Source organism: Dunckerocampus dactyliophorus, chromosome 7 (genome assembly GCF_027744805.1).
Source record: "Dunckerocampus dactyliophorus isolate RoL2022-P2 chromosome 7, RoL_Ddac_1.1, whole genome shotgun sequence".
In the NCBI taxonomy this organism is placed as follows: domain Eukaryota; kingdom Metazoa; phylum Chordata; class Actinopteri; order Syngnathiformes; family Syngnathidae; genus Dunckerocampus; species Dunckerocampus dactyliophorus.
The window spans coordinates 22263822-22287231 of NC_072825.1; the positions used below are offsets into that span (position 1 = coordinate 22263822).

The 23410-nt window shown below is 40.2% G+C and overlaps 1 protein-coding gene across 7 annotated transcripts in view; it reads right to left on the reverse strand.

Moving 5' to 3' along the window:
- LOC129185409 (dynein axonemal heavy chain 11) overlaps window positions 1–22947 on the reverse strand; it is a 52820-nt gene extending 29873 nt beyond the window's left edge. For 4 of the 7 annotated variants that reach the window (XM_054782468.1, XM_054782466.1, XM_054782464.1 and 1 more), the window contains exons 1-42: window positions 22907–22947; window positions 22569–22834; window positions 21820–21963; window positions 21561–21754; window positions 21299–21488; window positions 21118–21217; window positions 20617–20828; window positions 20291–20512; window positions 20053–20220; window positions 18937–19053; window positions 18720–18857; window positions 18506–18621; window positions 18213–18411; window positions 16580–16681; window positions 16112–16507; window positions 15489–15821; window positions 15131–15385; window positions 14892–15061; window positions 14594–14816; window positions 14403–14519; window positions 14233–14319; window positions 13985–14143; window positions 13738–13821; window positions 13482–13640; window positions 13258–13380; window positions 12078–12200; window positions 11310–11534; window positions 11134–11225; window positions 7040–7166; window positions 6832–6972; window positions 6510–6743; window positions 2612–2743; window positions 2331–2491; window positions 2093–2249; window positions 1861–2006; window positions 1664–1780; window positions 1447–1585; window positions 1289–1381; window positions 959–1153; window positions 800–877; window positions 583–715; window positions 310–437 (exon numbers count right to left, since the gene is read on the reverse strand). In XM_054782468.1, the coding sequence (XP_054638443.1) occupies window positions 310–437; window positions 583–715; window positions 800–877; window positions 959–1153; window positions 1289–1381; window positions 1447–1585; window positions 1664–1780; window positions 1861–2006; window positions 2093–2249; window positions 2331–2491; window positions 2612–2743; window positions 6510–6743; window positions 6832–6972; window positions 7040–7166; window positions 11134–11225; window positions 11310–11534; window positions 12078–12200; window positions 13258–13380; window positions 13482–13640; window positions 13738–13821; window positions 13985–14143; window positions 14233–14319; window positions 14403–14519; window positions 14594–14816; window positions 14892–15061; window positions 15131–15385; window positions 15489–15821; window positions 16112–16507; window positions 16580–16681; window positions 18213–18411; window positions 18506–18621; window positions 18720–18857; window positions 18937–19053; window positions 20053–20220; window positions 20291–20512; window positions 20617–20828; window positions 21118–21217; window positions 21299–21488; window positions 21561–21754; window positions 21820–21963; window positions 22569–22784 (6645 nt within the window). In that variant the 5' untranslated portion in view covers window positions 22785–22834; window positions 22907–22947. Of the gene's footprint in view, window positions 1–309; window positions 438–582; window positions 716–799; window positions 878–958; window positions 1154–1288; window positions 1382–1446; window positions 1586–1663; window positions 1781–1860; window positions 2007–2092; window positions 2250–2330; window positions 2492–2611; window positions 2744–6509; window positions 6744–6831; window positions 6973–7039; window positions 7167–11133; window positions 11226–11309; window positions 11535–12077; window positions 12201–13257; window positions 13381–13481; window positions 13641–13737; window positions 13822–13984; window positions 14144–14232; window positions 14320–14402; window positions 14520–14593; window positions 14817–14891; window positions 15062–15130; window positions 15386–15488; window positions 15822–16111; window positions 16508–16579; window positions 16682–18212; window positions 18412–18505; window positions 18622–18719; window positions 18858–18936; window positions 19054–20052; window positions 20221–20290; window positions 20513–20616; window positions 20829–21117; window positions 21218–21298; window positions 21489–21560; window positions 21755–21819; window positions 21964–22148; window positions 22369–22568; window positions 22835–22906 lie in introns of those variants that run through there. The other 3 variants (XM_054782467.1, XM_054782469.1, XM_054782470.1) reach the window with 3 other exon arrangements.
- Window positions 22948–23410: the final 463 nt, after the last annotated feature.

Genomic DNA, 23410 nt, shown 5'->3' on the forward strand with positions numbered 1-23410 from the left:
ATCAGCAAGACAACGAGAATTTGATTGTAAGATTCATGATTCAAGAGTTTTATTGTCATATGCATAGTAAAACGGACAGTTATACTAAGCAATGAAATTCTTATTCTGTTCATTCTCCCAAGAAAAGAAACTGGTGTATAATATTTAAAAAGCACAACATAACAGTGATATGATTAATGAATCTGGACAAAGACATCCAAGTACAGAAGTGATTGGGAAGGAGGATGAAAGAAACATCTTTTTCTGTCTGTACCACCTTGGTTGCTATGTGTTGTACAAAAGTGTATGAGTGAACAGGGAGGGAGGTACCTTGTTGTCATCCATCACTGTGTTGAGTGATTCAATCCACATCGGATCAATGTCTCCATCCAACACAATCCACTTAGGTCCTAGGTGGGACATGTTTGCTTGCTCCCGCATCAGCGAAGAAAGCAAACCTTACATTGAGAAACCCAACAAGAAAAGAGATTGCAAGGTATTAGATTTATGTTCACTTGAGAATGTTTAGCCACACTTAATATCAGAGTACAGTGTATCCTAAGGCTATAAAATGTATTCTTATTCCAAATAATGTATGCTTGCCGTCTTTCCACTCTCGAGTTGTAGGATGGATGAAGCCGAACAATTCGTCTCTGTCAACTGCCTTAGGATTGAGGTCACTCCAGACAGGCTTCTTTTTCAGGTTCACATAAGTTTTATAGAGAACCCTCAATATCTAGTGTAAAGCAAGTATGTAAAAGTATGTTTAAATACTACTGAACAAGAAAATGACATTTTTTGTTACATTTCAAAATCTAACCGAGCTCTTTCCAGTTCCCGCATTTCCAACAACAAAGATAGAATGACGCACAGCCATAAGTTCCACCAATTGCATCACCTAAAGAAAAACAGCAATTTGTTACTTGAATATCATTATGTCCTTAAAAGATGATAATCTACGACCTTTGTTATGTCAAACCTTGAGGATGAATGTCTCCTCCGGCTGCAAACGGAGAGCAACAGTGGTATCTCTTACTGTCTTTTCAAAATCCCAGTCTCTTTCTCTGTCTACTTCCAGGCCAGGAAAAAGATCTCGCAGCAATCCCAGGAAGATGCTGACATCCTCAGTTACAATTTTTGGCATGTTGAAGTCCCTCAGAGCACGCATTAGCACCTTAAGCACAGACATATTTAAAACCTACAAAAAGACAACTGCTTCCGTTTGCACACACAAATTTTTTATTATAATTATTCATGCATTACGTCTAAAACATCTTCCTTTTCTACTCTCAATGCACTCTTAGGTCACCTGATCCTCTGGTCTTGTCTTATCTTTTCTTCTCAGTGTACCAGCCACAACCAACACAGACTTGACAGCACGTAAACCCCAATCATAGTGGTCCTAACAGACAAACAGCAAAGGCGTGTATTATTAAATATCACGACTGCAAAAAAGTGTTGTCTTACCTGCTTGGAGAGAAGCTCATTGCACAGAGCATAAAGTGAAGTAAACCTTCTGGCTAGAGGCTTAGCACCACAGAAGCCCTCTGCTACCAACATGATCTCACAGATGAGCTCAATGTCAGGTACCACCATTGCACAGGGTCTACATCAGCATGCAGATAGACCATACTTAGCATCAAGTTACTTACAGACATATTATGCACAATGTTAGAACTTCTACCTGAACAAAGCCTTGAGGTTCTCAGGTAGCTCTGTTCTTCCTGCATAGCCAGGATTCATGGTGATAAAGATCCCCACAGAGGGTTTTAAGAGGATTTCCGTATCCAGGAACAGGAACCTAAGGATGCATTAGAGGAGTTTTTAAAAATAATTCAATACCACTATATAGACTTCATGCAATAATCTTTAACTCTTCACCTTTTCTTTTTAGATCGAATCGCATCCTGGATTGTTTTGACTTGCACAGCAACAACAGACAACACCTCGACAGGGATGCGATTGAACTCATCAAAGCAGCCCCATGCTCCAGTCTGAGACAGACCTTTGTAGATATTACCTATCGACTATGCATCAAAAACATGTTTAATAATACAGCATACAGTATAAACATATGACATGGGTAGACTGAGTTGGTTGTCCAATTTCCAACCTTGTAGTCCATCTGCTCAGAACAGTTAAAGATGTAGACCATGACACCCATGGCTCGGCCAAGATCCTTTGTGGTCTCAGTTTTGCCAGTTCCAGCCGGTCCTGCTGGCGCTCCACTCATGGTCAGGTGCAATGACTGAGTCAACGTAATGTAGCACCTGAATTGATAGAAGGGCTATGCTCTGAAGGGCTTAGAAAGTTTAACACATTGTCTGACTGCTGATGGGAATCAGTCTTACCGGTCGGTGAGAGGCGTGATGACAAGACGTGGTGTATTTCCAAGATACTCATAAAGGTAAGAAAATTGGGCATCGCAGATGTTAATAAAACAGTGGTGGTGCTGCTCATTCCAGCAGTGCCGGAGCTGAGAAAGCCACAGGAAGGCCTGTGAGGTGGTGACCTAGTGACACAAGGAATAGAAATACAACTTATACATAATAAGAAAATTATGGAGTCTACAAACAATGGGTATCATCTGCTGTGCAAGTTTTCAGTCAGTCAATCAGATGAGAATTCTTACCTTGTGAGCAATTAAGTTGGCAACAACATCTCTTGCATGGACATCAATGGTGCAAACAGTCATAATCTTCTGCCGGTTGCCTGAACTCAGTTCATTCAACAACATGTTGATCAACATGTTTAGTTGTGCAATCTGGAGGACAAACAAATTCAACAACAAATTACCATACTGACCTGAATATGAGACTGTATTTTTGTGGGATTTCTATGTGTCACCAGAATATAAGACAGATCGTCTCATTCCGAATTGTTTCTGTGCACAGTAAAAACTAGATTTACAGTTTCTTATTTTTTCTAAATAAAAAAATATAATGTCTAGTTATTTTTACGAGAAAAATAATCTTAAATTATCTTATATGCCACTCAGTGGCCTTACTGAAGAATTCCTGGTGGTACCCACCAGAGAAGCCGTACAGTACAGGGCCTCCAGGGACTGCAAGCTGGCATGGAGGTGAGGACAGGAATGAAATGGAAGGCTGGGAAAGCAGTGATGGTGGCAGAGTCACGCCTGAGACAAAAGGCACTGGTGGGCACCATAGCGTCAGGTAGAGCGCGCTTGGGCTACTTCCCAAAGACACTGGTCAGCCAGGCAAGAGGCAAGGAAAGACACCATCTACGCCACGAAGAGGTCCGAGTAGGCATGAAGGAAGAGCGAGTGAGCACGGCGGTGGGACTCTGGCAGCAGGGAGCATGGACAAGTTGGAAGAGTGCACTGCAGCGCAGGATTACCTGGACAAACATCTTGCAGGCAGATTTCCATCAGGTCCGTTTCTAGGTGCAAGCTGTCTATGATTCTCTGTCAAGCCCAGCAAACCTCCATGTCAAAAAGAGCAAGACACCCCCCTCCCTTCTTTGCTCGGGAAGAGGCTCTTTAGAACATCTCCTCAGCTGCTGCCCAAAGGCTCTGGATGATGGTCACTATCGGCGCCTTGACAAGGTGCTTGAGGCAATTGCTGAGAGCTTCGCTGGTGCTAATGATTTAGGCTGACACCATCATGCTCCAAAGAAGGCAGTCCCAAGCTGGAGAAAAACCACGGGCGCGCCCACAATTAACAACAGGCCTCCTCCACACGGCAGTTGCAGGTCAACCTGGGAAATCAGCTGAGGTTCCGCCAACACATTGCAACAAGTCTCCGTTCAGACGTGATCTGATACTTCAAGACACCTGATCATCCTGAAACGTACAGTGCCGTGGGAAGAACGTATTGAGGAAGCAATGAGAGGAAATGCGGAAAAGTACCAGGAACTGGTGGAGGAGTGCAAGGAGAGAGGCTGGAGAAACTTCTATGAGCCCACAGAAGTCGGCTGTAGAGTTTTTGCAGGACGTTCTCTTTGCAAAGTCCTCAGTCGTTTGGGCGTCATGGGGCAACCAAAAAGAGGGTAATTCAATCCGCGAGCAAAGCCGCAGAGAAGGCCACAAGATGATCTGTGGACTGCCACTGGGATGCAAGTCGGGACTTGATCTACCCCGGCTGGGTCGCCTGGGCTTGGGTGTATGATGTTGCGAGATCCGAAACATCCAATAATCCCACTATACATCACTGAGAATGCATCCAGTGCATCCATGAGATTTTTCTTGCATTGACTTCTTGCATTTTTCTTCTAATAACAAGCTGAAAAACTCATATTGATTATTCTTCAGCCACGGATTAAGAATATTTGTCCTAAATTAACAATAAAACCGGTTACCTAACTTTCTAAAACAAAGAACGGACTCACACCCAGAAAATATACATAGATTTGCTGATTTCGGACTAATGTGAAGGCTGCACATCTAGTCATAAAAACTTAATCTTGTGTTTAAGATTTTTTGCACAAGCTAAAAGCTAAAAGTGTATGATTATTCAATTTGATTCAAGAAAATATGACCTTTTCTTCTATCTATTTTATAAATCTAAAACCTACTGAATTTACATGCAAATCAAGCCAAAAAAGATTTAACATAGTGTTTATGACAATAGGTTTTCTTAAATTAAGGAATTTTAAACACATCACACTTTATTTTCCTAAGATAATAAAGTTGGATACATATAATTTGAATAAGTTTCATGCTTGTTTAACTTAAGACGTCGAAAAACAAACACCTGAAAGCATGGGAGGACATGTACATTTACCCAAATATGGTAACATGTTGGCTGCACGGTGGCTGAGTGTTTAGCATGTTGGCCGCACAATCAAGTGATCTGGGTTCAAATTTCCATTAGAAGATCTCTGTGTGCATGTTCTCCCTGTGTGTGTGGGTACTGTATTCTCTGGCATCCTCTCACATTCCGAAAATACGCAGGTTAATTGGAGACTCTAAAACCTGCCCATAGACTGTCCATCTATGGGAAAACATCTGTTGAAGAGGTATTATATTTTTAGATTTATCTCCTTTTTACATATCTAGGAATCATTGTATTTCTGCTTAAAACAAACATAACATTAGAGTAACTAACAATTTTAGAGCAGAAAATAGTACACATTTCTGATCAATAAAGAAACAATACACTAAGTCCCCAATTTACAAACACAGTTGGTTCCAGACGACCGTTCTTATGTCGAATTGTTCTTAAGTAGGGGAAAAGGTAATATTACCAATGATATAGGTACTACATGTACGTGTATCCATATAGTATACAGTATATGTGTATGTATGTAAATATGAGTTTGGATGTAGTAGTAATATTAAACGAGGATAATTAATGAAAAAAACAATAATAAAAGTGATATAATAATACGTAATGATAAATGTTATTTACCTTTGAAGAGGAGTGGTCAAGCATAGTCGTTGTGGTGGAGTTGGAGGAGGAGTTATTGAAAAAAAGGACAAATGGTCGTTGTCGTTAGACTCTTGTAAAAGAGGTAGTGTTCTGTGGGTGGTGTAGAATTAAGCAGGCCTATTAACTTTTCATAAACTTTAATCACACGCTCTGTCCGGGTTGTATAATTTAGCTTTCCATTTCCATTTTTTTTCCATTTACATTTTTCCATTTTCCCATCTCCCCAGCGTCTAACTCTTCCTCTGTTGGTCCCATTAGCTCTAACGCTGCCTCTGTTGGTCCCATTAGCAGTGTCACAGTGCCCTCTACTGGTCAAGCATGTACAGTAGCAGTATAAATACTGATTGAGCGACTACAAGGCAAAATAAAATAAAATGTAGACCAGTTGGCTTGTGTTCGTATCCGTGAATTTTCGCTAGTCGGGTGTTTGTAAGTGGGGGATCTAGTGTATTCCTAAATCTAGGAATATGTATTTTGTAATCTAGCCTCATAAAAATAAATGTTATCTCCATTTATAAATCTTATAAGAGTATTTGGCTTAATCTTACCTTGTAATATGAACATTTTACTTAAATCTAGTTATGTGACAAATACAACTTGCTTACACGTAGACCTAAATTATTATTATTATTTACTTATATTCTAAAAGTCACAAGAAAAATATTCTAGCCAAAAACATTTTGCTTAACCCATTGGCAGATTTTTTTTTTTTTGCCTGAAATAAGAAATTGTCTCATTTTAAAACAATTTGGCCTCGTTTCAAGTGTGGCTGTTTTTGCAGTGCAGTATACAAGTGGACTCTATAAATGGACATTTTGCCACAAAGAGCAATAACACAAATCTAAAAATGTGACTTCAGAAACAAATATCTTGTGCTCTATGGACTAAAATACCACTGCGTTTGTCACTGGTCTTGCATGACAGCTCTAATCATTGTGGTCCCGTCGGCTGAAGCGTGAGAGATTATTAAAGCAGCAGTCAAGGACATGTTAACATGACATAGCACTGGTAAAATTGACAAGCACAAGGCGTTGACTTTGATGCGATTATGATAGCATGGGAATACATGTCCACCCTCTTCTCACATCATAGTGTCTGTCATTGTAATGCAAGCATGAAACAATCCCACAAAAGCACCTGCTTCTTGTTGTAGTCTTTAAGTGCAGACTCAAGTCCTTCCTCCAGTCTTTTAAAGACAAGCTCCACATCGTTACTCCACCATATCTGTGATGCAGTCAGAGCAACTTGTGCCGGAAAGTCAAGAATCCACTGCTCTCTGGGCCTCTCTTCATACACAGACACAGCCTCAGACAGACGACTCCTGACACTTTCCCTCATGGACTCCTCCAGAGAGGTAAGCCATGCCTCCACCTTAACATACAGAACATCATTTTTTATGTTATTAGTTATAATAATGAGAATGACATGTGATTCACAATATTTGATTCTAATATCTTACCGCTCCATTACAGTAACATTCCCTCTGAAATGGTACGTATTCCTTGTCTTTGCTGTACATGCCCACTACAAGTTTAGAATGATTTTTGGAGAATTCCAGATCGGACATGCTGTCAAATAGTTTTGAGAGGTGGCAGGTTACCTAAAACAAATACATGTCATTAATACTCAATACATTTAATTAATACTACAGAAACAAGAAAATGTACATCTTTAGGGCGACTTCCTTTCGAGAGAATATCCAACAGGTCTGCTGATGAAATAAAGTAGAATCTTGGAAATGCAAGTCTTTTGGTCTCCAGGTATTCTGCAAGAGCTTTTTCACACAAAGTCAGTCTGTTAAAAGAGAGGATAAAGTAATTATGTCAATATCATAAATGCTTCAAAGAAATATAGTGCCACCACGGTTTTTGTAGGATTCAGTTTGACGAAAAGTATTGCCAAATATATGTCACGGTTTTTGTACACTGTCTCAGTTATAGTATGTTTGCCCATGTTTCATTCTGCGGAATCGAGTGTCCAAACATCCACGTGTTGGTGGAAAAGTCTCTGTGAAGAGTGGATAGTGGTTCTTTAGAGTTGAGACACTATAGCCATATTCTGGCCAGGAAATCATTTAATCATCTGTATTATGTGTTGGGTTGTGGTCATAGAACACACACAGAATAACAAACAACTTCATATATGTCTCTTTTCTTCCTCCTAATAAGCACTGTGTATTTCTAAATGTTAGGCATTTTAGACAGTCTGTGTTTTTTATTGATTATGGCTGCAAAAAATTTACAAGTGCCAGAAATTTGATAAGGAAGGTGAAAAACACTACTGAATTAAAGAACGAACTTGTGGCAGAATACAAAGTTAATATCTGTTCCAATAGGGTTGTAATGTCAATGTTCCTAGTTAACACAAGTTGGAATAGTTTAAGGAAGACACGTTACAGAAAATGAGCTGGGCCAGTGTGTGTCATGATAATTGTACCTACTACTGAAGTGTACAATAAAGTTCAAGTGAACAAGTATACACCTCAAACGTCCACTCTTTAAAGCTATGTCTGTAAGGGACCAGAGTAAAACAACATCACCTCCACTTTCCACTCAACATCATGTTCACCAACAAGGGTCTTCAGCAAAGGCAAAAGTTTAATTTATATATCTGATCAAAATCTTAAGACCAGTTTAAAAATTGCTAGAATTTGCATTTTGCACATTTGGATGTTAATGAGGTTTTAAGTAGTCACTGTCATGCCCTCCTGATGGCTAAAACTAAGAAACTTTCTCTTTTTGATCGTGGTTGGATTGTCGAGCTGCATAAGCAAGGCCTCTCGCAGCGTGCCATTGCTGCTGAGGTTGGCCGCAGTAAGACAGTCATTCAAAAAATTTTGAAAGATCCTGAGCATTATGAACAAAAAAGTCAAGTGGTAGACCCAAAAAAAAAAAATCACACCTGCGCTGAGCCGGAGGATCCGTTTGGCTATCGATCAAGACACAGGGTGATCTTCGACCCATATTAAGGCACTAATATATATATATATATATATATATATATATATATATATATGTATATATATATATATATACATATATATATATACACACACACACACATAATAAGTGGGTGATGTATTAGTAACAAAATGATGCCACATAATGCCCCTATAGAGGGGGGAAATCAAAGACACCCCAAAAATGGAAGTGAAAAAATGATGCAGCAGACTCGCCCATTTGGCTAAAATGTCATTGTAGCAACTCAGAATGATTCTCAGTAGTTTGTGTGGCCCCCACGTGCTTGTACGCATGCCTGACAACGTCGGGGCATGCTCCTAATAAGACTACGGATGGTGTCCTGGGGATCTCCTCCCAGATCTGGACCAGGGCATCACTGCGGTACCTGGACGCATGGAGCAGATTCCAGGAGACGGGTAGTTACTCCAGGAGAGCTGGACAGGGCCGTAGAAGGTCCTTTAACCCTCAGCAGGATCAGTATCTGCTCCTTTGTGCAAGGAGGAACAGGATGAGCACTGCCAGAGCCCTACAAAATGACCTCCAGCAGGCCACTGGTGTGAATGTTTATGACCAAACAATCAGAAACAGGCTCCATGAGGGTGGCCTGAGGGCCCGACGTCCTGTAGTGGGCCCTGTGCTCAATGCCCAGCACCGTAGAGCTCGATTGGCATTTGCCATAGACCACCAGAATTGGCAACTAGACCACTGGTGCCTCGTGCTCTTCCCCGATGAGAGCAAGTTCAACCTGAGCACATGCGACTGACGTGAAAGGGTCTGGAGATGCCGTGGAGAACGTTATGCTGCCTGCAACATCATTCAGCATGACCGGTTTGGTGGTGGGTCAGTGATGGTCTGGGGTGGCATATCCCTGGAAGTATGCACAGACCTCTACAGGTTAGATAATGGCACCCTGACTGCTATTAGGTACCGGGATGAAATCCTTGGACCCATTGTCAGAACCTACGCTGGTGCAGGGGCACCTGGGTTCCTCCTGGTCCACGACAATGCCCGACCTCATGTGGCTAGTGTATGCAGGTAGTTCCTGGAGGATGAAGGAATTGATACTATTGACTGGCCCCCACGTTCACCTGACCTAAACCCAATAGAACACCTCTGGGACATTATGTTTAGGTCCATGCGGCGCCGCCAGGTTGCTCCTCAGACTGTCCAGGAGCTCATGGATGCCCTGGTCCAGATCTGGGAGGAGATCCCCCAGACACCATCCGTAGTCTCATTAGGAGCATGCCCCGACGTTGTCAGGCATGCGTACAAGCACGTGGGGGCCACACAAACTACTGAGAATCATTCTGAGTTGCCACAATGACATTTTGGCAAAATGGACCAGTGTGCTGCATAATTTTTTCACTTTCATTTTTGGAGTGTCTTTGATTTCCCCCTTCTATAGGGTGATCATTTTAATTTCTATCAAATTATTTGGCATCATTTTCCGACTAATACATCACCCACTTATTATCAGGAAAGATATTCAAGATCATTTTTCCCCCAGTTTAGATCTGATGTGTTTTCGAAGTGTTCCTCTAATTTTTTGGAGCAGTGTATATATATATATATACAGTCAAACCTGTCTTAGCGGCCACCTTTATAGAACGGCCACCTGCCTATAGCAGCCGCTGAAAAATCCCCCCCCAGCAAATTTACATGTTATAGACCCTGTGTATAGCAGTCACCTGTCCAACGCAGCCAGCAGCCACCCATTTTGTCTCCCTTGGTCAATATCTGATTGCATATAGCAGCCAAATTACCAACTCAAGTAGAAGCTTCATGCACGAAAAAGTTTTGTTTTTCAATCAATGAAGGCAACGTGTGTAGACTTTAATTACTGAGTCCTAGCTCAGTCACAATCATTCACAAGATCCACACAAACTGTCAGTTGTTCCACATAAAAAAGCCGTCTTCTTTTGAGCTTGCTATTTCCTGCTCAAACATGTAACTTTAAGAGCATTTGCACCAAAACATTACCGCAAAGTAGGCTGGGAACAGGACGTGCTCCCAGCGACGCTACAATAAAAATAAAAAACATATGCTAGCATGCTTGCTTGTACTTAACTGAAGTATTTTATCAGTTATCAGTTATTATTAAGCCTCTAGCTTCCTTTTAGTAAAGTAAAAACCTTGACTATGAATGCACTACATTGTCATGTAGACCTACAAAGTACACTTGGAAGAATAAGAGGTGAATAAATGTATTGCAACTGATGTGAACCTGATGAGGGGTAGGATTAAATAAGCTTTGCTTCTTCCTACTCCTTTTTGGACATGCAAAATTGTGAATTGTACTATGTGATGTGCTACTGTTTGACTCATGCATGTTCAGGATTAAAACCATGAACCATGAACCATGATAATAACAAGCCTAGTAGTGCTGTACAACTTTTATCAGCAGTCCGCAGTGCCATCTACTGGTCAACATTATTATTATTATTATTTTCCCTTTTTTTTCCTCTACTGGTCAACATTCAAACTGGACGCCAACCTGTCTATAGAGGCCACCTGTCTATAGCAGCCACTTTTGCAGACTCCCTCTAGTGGCCGCTATAGACAAGTTTGACTGTATATATATATATATATATATATATATATATATATATATATATATATATATATATATATGCTATTTATAGTATTATACCAAAAAATTATACCAAATAATATACTCAATAACTTTTTTCTTATAGGAAAAACTGATCCGGTTTTAGTACATTTCAGTTTCTGTCTGACCTTTTGGAACGGACTAAGGACAAAAACAGACATTCCACTGTGGAAATAAAATCAACAATGACCTCTTCTGAAGATCTTCTAACTTTTCAAATAGCTTGTGTTTGTTGGTGGCTTCAATGACATTTTTAGTCTTTGCACTGTCCAACATCAATTCCTTAAGAAAAACAACACAGAGTCACACATTTGAAGTTCTGAGTAACAATTGTTTAGAATTTCAATAATAAGTACAAGTCCAAACCTGAAATTCAACATCTATCATTCGGAATCTGTGCGCATCTGTTGGCAGCTGCTGGCAGATGTCATCACAACCTTTAAATATGCTTTCCAAGTAGGCCCATGTCCTCTGCACCTCCATCCAGACCATCAGCACAGAGTCAGCCACTGTGAGCTGTTTCTGAAGCTCCACTACTTGGAGAAGAAAGTGATCTACATGCTTGCTCTGAAAGATGCCCTGGAGCTGAACCTTGAGGGTGGGGACAAATAGATACAATTGTAGCATACATCAAGTTATCCAAGATTTGATACAACCAAAAACATTAAAATAGCACCCAATCTGGAAGGTGTACATCCTGATAAGCTCATCACTTGCACAAGTTTGATTTCCAAACAACCTCATCAGCATGAAAAGCCACAAAAAAATTGGGGAGGGAAACGGCCTGTTTGCACAAAGACAGAGACACTAAAGTAGTAAGACTTCTAATTGCTGGCTACAACCCCCCAAATGCATCTGGTGTACATGTACAAAGACCGCCGGGGTGCAACAATGCCCCATGTCCAATAGCAGCTATAAATCTGAGGACTCAATAGGGACCTCTCTAGTCTCAGCTGTGCTGTTAGACAGTCAGACAGGGCGGCCCCCTTTTTTGCATTCTCGTCGCCATTCAACACTTAACAACCAGTCCTTCTCACAGACAACTCAGCTTGAGACCTGTTCTTTGTGCTTTACAGCTATTTGCACTTTTTGAGACGATAAGGGCGCCCTCACCAGAATCTCTTAGCAACTTACCTGATGATCTTCAAGCGTTTCAATGAGCTGCTCATCACATTTGAGAAGTGGTATAGAGGTTTGGTAATGGTCCTCATATGAAAGCTCCATCGATGCCCACATGTGACTTATTTCTGTTACAACCTGTTAAAAAAAAAACAAAATAAAACAAAACAAAACAATCCTTACTATATATACATACAAGGGGTGCAGATAATTATCAGGCCGATACGAGGAATTATGACATCATACCAATAAACCCAATAACATTAAAAATAGCTCAGACAACTGAGAACGAGAATACTCGTACTGTGGCGTGTGTCACTGGGCTAAGGTGAGCAAACCAAGTTTGTTTTCAGTGACGTGCTGCACTTGCAAACAGTCTGTCGTCACTTCGCCACCTCCACTGAGCTCACTTGTCAACAATTATGGCCTTGATCGTGTGGGACATCTTTACTGTTTCTGTGGAAGACATTTCGCATGCCATTTGCACCAACTGTTCTGCAAACATTCCTAAAGTAGGGAAAAACACATCAAACCTTGTCAGCTACCTGAAACGGCAGCATTTTGAAAGCCTATGAAGAAGAAGTGTTTCTAAAGAAGCAGCCACAAAGGTAGACACACTGGATGACCAGCCCTCTACCATTGTTGATACCGGCTTTTGTTGGTTAGTAAACCACTTAGAGCCACAGTTTGTACTTCTGAGCTACCACTATTTTTGAGATGTTTGCTTGCCAGCAAAATATGACGTGATCACCACACTCCTGCATACAGTGATAGATGGAAAGCTTCACTACTGATTTATGTTATCGCTGTTAGCTTGCTAGGTCTGACACTGCAGTGACTGGATCAGTGATGTCATATTTGGTTCGGACAAATCTACGGGTACAATTTGTCTCATCCACCTTTGAGTCTCTTATTTCCCGGTGTGCACAAATTACAGTTAAATCTAAATTTAAAAAAATAATACCTATAAATAAGTTATCGGTTATCATATCGTGAGAGGTATTCGTTTGAAAAAATATATACATCGTGCATCCCTAATACATACATATATATATATATACAAACATGTACACAGTATATATATATATATATATATATACACACAGAAGACTTGACTATTATAATCACTGATAAAGCAGACAGTTTTTGCTTTGATTTTTCATCCAATATGATCCATAAACAAGTGAGTAAGAACCTTCTCAATGGCCATTTCTTTAATTGCCTTATCCACGGTGCTCCGAACTTCTTCTTCATAAAGATGCATTTGTAGAGCCAAGAGGTCTGCCAAGGTGGTGCTATCAGTCACAGTGAAGTTCATCTACAGATGCAGTGTATATACAGCACATAAAAAAAACAATTACTGTCATGTCAAATGTTCCTTTCTTTATTGCAGAACAATTCTTCTTAGTTGTTATGCACCTGTGTTGTCCTTATTAGTTGTACCCAGTGGCGCTCACGTATTGCAAGGTTCTGTAGCTGACTCACAGCCCGCAGAGAGGTCAGCAGGTTCTTGACATAAAGGTCTAAACCAGAATATACATCCCACACGCGAGCTTCTTTGTCAAGCTTCCGCATATCCTGGCCAAATGGAACTATTATTAGTTTTGAGGATAATCTATTACTCAAAACATTGATTTCATGGCAATAGGAGGAGGTGCACTCTTGGTCATCTCACCTTAGCAAACCCCCTCAATTCTGCATCCATCTGCTCCACGTTTATTTGCCTCCATTTGCTCTTTGTCCAGTTTTCCACATTGGTCTGTATAGATAAAGACACGTGCATGGGGTTAGTGGGCTGAGGGCACATAATTGGGGCAATTAGTGGCAATAGAATTAATGGCCATTGAGACAACAGACCTGGTCAAATTATTGACTCATTGGATTTTGAAGTGTGGTGGGTGTCTTAAAATTAGGCTACTTACATGCACAAATACGACGATGTCCCACAGTTCTTTGAGAACAACAATGTCTCGTTTGCAGAGCTTGATTTCTTTAAATTCAGGGATTGTAACGTCAAATAGATTTGTTGACTGCTGCAACTCTGCCAACTCCTTCTCCAAGTCTTGTATTGCTTTTTCAGACTACAACGGTAAAGAAGTGGGAAGATGTTATCCGAAGTGAAAAATAAAGCTATTTTATTGCCATAAGACAGCAATGCTTAAGTCCCTACGTTCTCCAGGCTGCTGTAGGGATGTGTTGTTTTGTAACTGAAAGGTGCAGCTGCTTTGAAGATGTCTCTGAATTGGCTTTGTTTCACCTGAATAATAAGAAATTAGACGTTTGGTGATACATCACATCGAATTATGTACAATTTATGCACAGAGAAAAATGAGATGTCACCTCAAATTCCATGCAGCGTCTTCGCAAAACCAACACTTCTTCATTTTGCATAGGGGAGACCTCATGTCTCACCTTTAAGGCCAGTTTTTTCACCCCACTCCATTTTTCAGGAAGTTCCTAATAATACGTTTACATTATACTGAAAAGGTTTCATCGTTTACAAGTGAATGGAACTCTCCTCCTTCCCATACCTCCAGCTGAAAATAGACCTTGTCGGGTATGGTCACTCCATGTCGTTCCAGAAGAATTAGTGTGCCCTTGAGAGGCTCAAACATCTTGTCTGTGCCAGGTTGTCTATCTCTTACAGCCAGCAGGTGACTCATGATTTCCACCAAACCATGGTGGTCTCCTTTAGGCACACACTTAGCTAGTCCTTCAGCAGTAGTACAGATAAACTCCTGCAGCTCATCAAGACTGTCATGCAAAACATAAAACGTGTAAAGGGCACATAGACACAGTGTACAGTGTTTTAGCGGCGACAATTTTGACCTGTTAGTGACATATGTCAAAAGGTGCTCCTTAAAAAGCCAACTCCACTTCTTTATGGTGTTTAGAAGGTTGACTTTGAAGAGCTTGATATCCACTCGAAACCAGCCATCAAACACAGTGGAGTCTTCAAGCTTGCAAATTTCAGAGTACAGGCCCTCGTAGTAATCAATCTATTAAGTTAAGACCAAGGTTATTTAGAAAAATATACATTTGTAACTGAATCGGATGAAAAAAAAAACCTGTTCTTTGAAGTCCTCTACTGTAGGAGGGCTCTCTGGCAGAATATCCGCTCTGTGAGCCTCCACCTCTTCAGGTGTCAGTGCACGTGCATACAAGAGGAACTGGCTGAGGAACTCTGCCCGGTCCTCCTGCCAGAGATGGCTGTAGCAGTCAAACTGTCTCTGGTAAGATATGGCTTTGTTGAGGACATTTTCCACTCTTTCCATCACTTCTTTCCGCAGGTCCGACAAACCCAGCATGTCTTCCATTAGATCCTGTGAATGTCAGACCATATGGCAGTTGCATCAAACCATGCATTGCGTAGTACAGTAATAATAATAATAATAATAATATCTTACTGTATGTGCAAGTGAGTACCTGATAGCTGTCCATGCTAACATGAGTAGCCAACCTGTTAACATTCACACATGTCTTAAATATATCTCCAACCAGTCCTTCTAGGAGCTCATAAAAGCCATCCCCTGCATCTTTGTCCAGTGATGGAATAAAGGTCATTCCCAGGTCTGTTAGTGTCAAATGAGGCTCAAAGAGAGGGACCTGCTTGGGATATGATTCCATGTTGTCCATGAAAAACTGGAGGGAGTGGCTGATGTAGCTGAAGAGCCCCTCAACTATCATCTCATCTATGTACTCCAGATAGGACTGCCAAGCGTCTGAAGAAGAGTCTGCATGGAACAGCACCATGTTCTCCTAATGGTTACAAGTATTGAAAACAAGGGGGGGGGGACAAAAAAAATCAGTCAACCACATGCAACAAAGCTTTATGGTCATGCCGCAGCCGCAGTAGTGCAGTTTCTACACCAGTGCAAACTACAACTGCCATAAGAAAAATACTGATCAATTAATACAGATTGTTTTGTTATATTACTTGTGCTGAATCATTACTATTCAGGTGCACCTCATATTGTGGCCAGGAAGTGTACAAGCTAAAAATATAAAATACATACTCTATGAGTGAATATTGCCATAAATCCTGATACCTGCACCAACTTGTGGATGGAGACTCCATCTTGTTTTATGGAGCAATAGATCTTGCTAACACGGTCTCTCCTGTCTTCAAGCTGTAGCGGTGAACTTTTCTTGTTGTCCTTTCTGCAAAACATAGTCTGTTTGCTCCAACTCTTCATCATCGTTTGAATGGCATCACGGTTCTCCTTTGCTCGACTAACTCGGTCCATGAGGGCATGGACGAGGTCTTTGGTGGTACCAATAAAACTCCAGCATTCCTGGTCCTGCCAAGTCAGATCGGTTTCTGCTCTTTTCAGTTGTTGATCTATAGATGTTAGCTCAGCTCTGATCAGAGGGAGTTCCACCTCGAGCACGGTCTGTTTGAGTTGATTGTACCACTGCACAACAAGTTGCAGACTGCTCACATACTGAAAAATATATGGATGATAAATGATGATGACCATGTAAACTACTGCAAAAAGTCTGTGTGAGCCTCTCACCTTTGTGAAGAGGTTGCGTTTCTCAAAAACAGTCATGGCTGCCACTGGAATGCTAATGTTGAGTGTTTGGATATACTTCACATCTTTTAAGACTTCAGCAAGCTAAGGAGCAAAAGTAAATGTTAGTAACGCATATAATTTTTCACTTTTCAGTCATTTGCAATATGTTTCTCCTCATACAGTGTACCTCCCCGTAAGTGTACACTACGCACATTTCAGCAAGCATTCAAGTATACATTCTTAAGGAACAATACTCGAGAAATGAAACGCAAACGCAAAGTACTATAAATTGGGGTGTAAGCTGTACTTTTCTTAAACTTTGAACCCTGCGTCTTATTCAGGGGTGCATTTAATCTATGGCTAAATTGTAATCTCATGACATCTCCTTTACTTCAGAACTACTACTAATTGTTCAAATACTATGCTACTGAGTCAGTGGAAAAAAAGTGGTAGCCCTTTCTTTGGCAGGAGCCAATCACAAGCTATCAGTGCACTCACAATGAGCTTGTCAACGCATTTCAAACCGCAGGAGGTCATTATATATGAGTATAACAACTTAACAATCTCACTCACGGTGTCCTTTTACTAAGAACACTTCACTGACAACACTAAATTCATCACAACTTAACACTAAAAAGGTGTACAAAACAAACATACAAACATGTACTAATATGATTTTGAAATGAAAAAAAAAAAACTTTTAAAGTTTTCCCATAAAGTGCTGCGTCTGAGCAATGCATTAATTGAGGCGCTGCAATGATGTCAGCCTCCTTCTGGGCTCTGTGCTGTGACCGCTTCTGGCTGCTTCTGGTGGACAGAGGCAGCATTGCAGTGCCATCCACCATTTTCTATGTTGCTTGTCCTCCAATGAACTGCTCTTCTGGCAGGAATGCATTATGGGTAGTTGTTAAAATAGCTGCTGTTTTTAAACTCATATTGGTACTTGTAATGTATATTTCCTAGGTACCTTTTGAGTGTTAATTTGCTATGTGATGAGTTTAATGTTGTTTGTAAGATGACACCGTGAGTCAGACTGCTATATTGAGTAATGGCCTCCTGCAATTTCGAATGGGTTGGCAAGCTTGTGAGTTTTTTATATAGCTCATGATTGTCTCCTGTCAAATAAAGAGCTGCCTAGTCCTCACGCCTCCACAATATGTCATTTTATGTCGTGGACACACGCGGCTTATACACCGGTGCAACTTATATATGAACAAATCAGTTTTTTTCCTCTAAATTTAGCATGTGCAGCTTACACACCAGTGCAGCTTATACACTAGAATTTCCGGTAGGCTGTGTACACCTTGTACAGCAATATATATTTAGCATCTACTGAAAATGACTCAACACACTGCCATCATTGTCTAAATATCTGGCAACACAAGTGAGTACCAAGATAATTGTGAATAAAGGCAGTGCTAAATAACAATGGTCCTCACACGAAAGATCACTTGTGCTGCCAGCTATTTTGCCAATACTGGTGGTGTGTTGACTTAGTGTTACAGAAAATATGCTCTGTAAGCTGTACACTGACTATCCTAAAGTTTATCCAAGTTTAATTTCGATAGTATTGTATCGGAGAACATATGATACAATTGTTGGTGATGCCTCCTTTGAGGGAACATTAACTCACCTTTGGATTGAAGTTGACAGAAATTAGATCATTCGAGGCATTTCTGCATATGAGGGGCTGGTTCAGGTTAATCTGGCAGGCCTGCTCCAAACCATCACACCACTCAGAATAAACATCTTCCTCGTACTGATGTAGAAGACTCGTCATCTCCTTGTACATGTGGTGCTCCTTCATTGTTGGCTGCACACCTTCCACAGGTCTGAAAATTAAGTCTTCAATATGAGCACACTTCATCTTTTCTATAATTAGTGAAATTAAATAATTGTTTAATTAATTCAAAAGAGTGTGCTTACCTTTCAAACATAAATTGTATTTTTTCCCATGGAGTTTCAATGCGCTCTTTGATCATTTTTGCCCACTTTAACGCTCCAGATGTGTGAGCCATGTTCTTTCCGTAACAACTCTCCCTCTGTAAGCATAGACTCAATGTTGAAAACTTGCCACACTAACAATGTCTACATTGCTTTGATAAATATTGCTGATATTAATTTTCCTTTTAGTACACACCTCACTGAACTGTGACTTTAAGAGCCATTTACATTTTTCCAGCTCATCCTGAAATTGTTGCTGCAGCAGAGGGATGTTTGGACTGAATATTTGTCTAATGTTTCCTCTCTCAAGGAAAGGTCCAACAATTGTTAACATCTAAAGAAGAAAAATACAAGTGAATTTAACCTTTAATTGTTGTGTCCCAGTCATCAACATCAATTTCACTTTTTCCTACTTTAAATGCTGATTCCAGCCCTGCGCAGTCTTTAAATGCCGAGCACAGAAGGCTGGCAAGTCTGCATTCAAAGTCCTCAATCTTCACTTTGAAATCCTTATAATCCTGGTCAAAATCCTGGAGACATATTGTTTATATACATAATATTTTTTGCAAATGTAATGCAGCAGGTCAAAATGCTCACATTCACACTTAATTCACTTAATTCGCGGTGCGACAACAAACAAAATGTATGAAAACCGAGGCAATTTTTCCCATAGGAAATAATGTAAATCCAATTAATCCATTCCAGACACTCAATATTAACAAAAAATACATTTGATTGAGAGTAGAAAACACTGCAAAATAATAATATGACAAAATAAATGAACAAATGAACATTTAAGTACTAAAATACATGATTTTTTTTACCTATACTGAAGCCTCTTGTTGGCAAAGATGGGAAGGAGTGGTCTTGGCCAAAGAGCGGCGAGGGAGGAGGGGACGCCTTCTTTACTTTGCAATGAGTTCTGTTTTGAATTCTTCTTTATCAAATTGCTGGCACTGGCAACTTACTTTGGCCCCAGGTTATTTAGCAGTCACACCCGATAAAAAATTCATTGACAGTGAGTCACCAATGTGTAGGGTGCTTTGTCTCAGCACTCGATTCCCCGGAACGATAAAATACAAGGCAAATGAATCACAATATTATACTAAAAAAAAGGAGACTGTACGAAAACCGAGGCATAGTATTTGATAGTTGATATGACTTATAATAAATGTTATACATAATGATTTCCTGGACGGTGGCCTTAAAGAAATTGAAACTAGAACTCTTTAACTTTTGTTTCAGAATACCTGGTTTATAGTGGAATTTCAGGAAAACCATACAGGAAACAATAAATAATTTACTGCTTATCCTGAGTTGGAGCATATCTCAGCTGACTTTGGGTGAGAGGCGGGGTACAACCTGGACTGGTCACCAGTCAATCATATGAAACATACTGTATATTATAGACAAAGAAGCATTCACATGCACATTCATAACTATGAACAATTTTGAGTCTCCAATTAATTTAACATGCATGTTTTTTGATATTGTGGATACAATCAATGTCCTACCTAAGAAATGTTTACCTCAGAGTCGCAATCCAAAGGGCAGTGGTCACTGTGTATCAACAACTGGCAGTGATGAAGGAACTCAGTGTACAGCTGAGCCGCATGCTCGCTGTAGAATTTGCCTTTTGGTCCACCAAATTCCATTTTTTCCATCCTTTTATATTCCAGCATTATTTCAAAAATGTCCTGCAAAACAAAATATAGGAAGGAACCCAACCCCTGGCTGGCATCCAAATATAGAACGAGTGACCCTCACCTCCAGTTGTAGCAGACGATTAAGGAAGTGGTTGAAACGTGTGAAAATCATGGCAGACGGGAAGTCCCAGGGTGCATCTTTTGCACGGTTGGCCAACTTCTCCCTCTGGCTATGGTAACTCTCTTTGAAACATCTGAAGACTTTTATCACCCTCTTGACCATTTCTACGCCTTCCTCTGGGTCTTCTCGCAGTAAGAGGTCAGAGGATAGATACACGTAAGCCTGTAAGACAAATGGTGCATGTTAAAATGGTTTCAGTCACACAGATTAAAGTGCAAAAGAATCTGTACATTATATCTCTACATTATCAACATCTCTAGTCATACCTGTTCAATGAGCAGATTGCAAAGCTCCTGAAGTAAAACCACAATTCGCGTGGGCCTTTGATAAGGTTGGCAGTTAGTCCAGATCAGGAACAACAAGTGAAACAGTGAAGGGATGGTGGCCTCAAGGTGAGGGAGACCTTCTTGCTCCAATCGAGACAGTTGCCCACACAGAGGTTGCAGATGGAGGTCAATGTCTTCAGCTTCTTGGAGCGCTTTTGAGAATACAAATGTTAACTTAAGTGTGAAAAATAACTACAGTGGGACCTCCAAAGTCTAACGCAGCACAAGTGGTAACATTTTGGAGTTTAGCCGCTTTATACTTCACAGTTTACTTAAAACTTTGCCTGCAGAGTTAATAAACGTTTTACACTGGCGACAATTCATTCTCATTCCAGTAGTTCTATGGGAAACAGTAAATCACTATGTCATTATATTTGACTTTGAGGGTTCCAGGAGGCTCCACATTTAATGTTTATATTTCCAATACAAAAACTAATTTACCATGAAACACGTTTCTAATCAGAGTCTTGATTGCAGGATGATAGCTGCTCTCCATCATTTCCAACATCTCTGCCATTTTCTCCACAACAGGACTCTGAAGCTACAAAGTAAAAGAACCAAACTCTTGAGCAAGGAATGCCAGAAGATGAAAATAAAGAATATGACTTTTTGCAGTGCATGCCTGATGATATATGCTCTGAATATTGCTCTTCCTGGAAGCCCAGAACTTCAGCTCAGCACTGGGCCCTGGATTACAACTGTGAAGCAGTATGTCTGATGAATCCTCCTTCAACATTTTGTGAATCTGATTGGTCCAATTGCTGACGTGGGTCTCTATGTTGTGGGCCAGCGCCCGATCATAGTTACCATACCTGAGGGGAGGAAATAAACAACCATTGTTTCTGCACCCACAAGTTCCCTATCAAGTAACGTGGTTCTCTTACATTTTAAAAGTACTGGACACATTTTCCAGCCAAACTGTTGCTGATGGGATAGGAAGGACAGATTCCCCCATAGCCCTTTGCCGCACGACTGATGTTTTACTGCAAATGCTCTCTGCATTCCGAGTAATATCCTCTGACAGCAGATGTGGCCATGTGTAATGATTTAGGCGGTTGGACAGCAGTGGGACACATATCTTTGCAGGAGATAAGACATTACAATTAATAACTGAGAAAAACAATGAACGTGTTGTGGGCTCACCTGTTCAACTGCGATTGACAGCTGCAGTAGAGGTAATGGAGACAAGACACCAAAAAGCAAAAGCTCTCTGTAGTTTTCTGAATTGATGGGGACAGCTCGCTTCTTTATGGTGTAAATGTGGTTACTTTTGGCAGTAAGTGGAGCCTACATTTGAAGAAAGATAGAGTATGCACAAACAAATAACACTTTTAAATGGCTAAGCTTAGCCGCTATGGTAATGTAATAGTTGTATTGGTTTTGAACATTCCTAACAAGTTCCACTATGTTTACACTTGCATAATTCAACATGTACACAAAGGAGTAGGAAAAAACAGCTTATTTAATCCTACCATTTCTCCATGTTTTAGCAATTACTGATGCTTTGTTCACTTCTTGTGTTCCCTTGTTACCATGTTCTCTAGGGACAGATTTTTTTTTTTTTTAATATGTCACAATAGATAAATGGCTAGCTTATTCAGTCATGAAAGAAAACGAAAGAAATAAATAAAAATAAGTGAAAAACGTACAAATTAAACTAATGGATAAATAAAAATGAACAGAAAATACAATAAAAACAAAAAGAAAAACAAGCGCAAACAACAAACAGAAACATTGTATAATGTATAAATAATTGCAGGCTGTAGCCTAAGCAATAACTTATGAAATAATGATGAATGAAAGAAATCAGGAAAAATGGTATCAGAAACCATGAATGCTAAGCTAGCATGCTAAGCTAGTTATTGGTGACTGTATTGCAGCACTGACCATACCTTATTTGTAGCGACCAGGCAACCTGTCTTTGGCGAAGAGAAATAAACGGCACTGTCTTTTTCAAAAAGGTCTGACAAAAGTATCTGGAACTCTTCAGTGACTGCACTTTTATCCCACATTTGACGCTGCAGTTGTAGAAACGAACAAACTTTCTCCTCGACAAACTTTACTCTAACGTCGTCAAGAAACGAAGGTGTACTTTCGTCGTCCGACATACTGGATTACTTTACGTCCAGAACGTGCTTAGCCGCTTCACTCCCGGTGGCTAAATGTGTAATAGAGTAAAGAAATAAGTGTTAGCCTCAGAAATTGCCCACTAAATGATTTAATTGTTTACCTCGGTGCGCTTGTCTGCGAAGAAGAGTTGAAAGGTCCACACAGAGTGGTTCGGCGTGCGGTTGCATAGCAACGGACACTCTCCTCAATCACTGCCACTACAACGTTTAGCAGCCCTGGATGATGTTTACACGGAAGTGAACATATTCCTCCTGAGAAAAAAAGTATAAATATATACAGTATGTGCAATATCTATTATGATATATACACACACGCACATATATATCTTGTTTGTTTATTTATATATCCTGACTGAAAACAATATGATCTTTTTTTAATCAAAAAATTAGTTTGTCATTGTTATGCATCCATATCGTCCTTTGCAGTGGACGACAGTGTCATAGTGCCAACTAAATAATCCTTTCATCCATCATCTTTTCTACAGTTTTGATGAGTGGAACAAACAATTTACACTTTGTAGCAATTTACTGCACTTCTACCATGTATAGCACTTTTACAATTTATAGCTCTACCTGCCAAAGTTTTAAAACATTTTACTTTGACA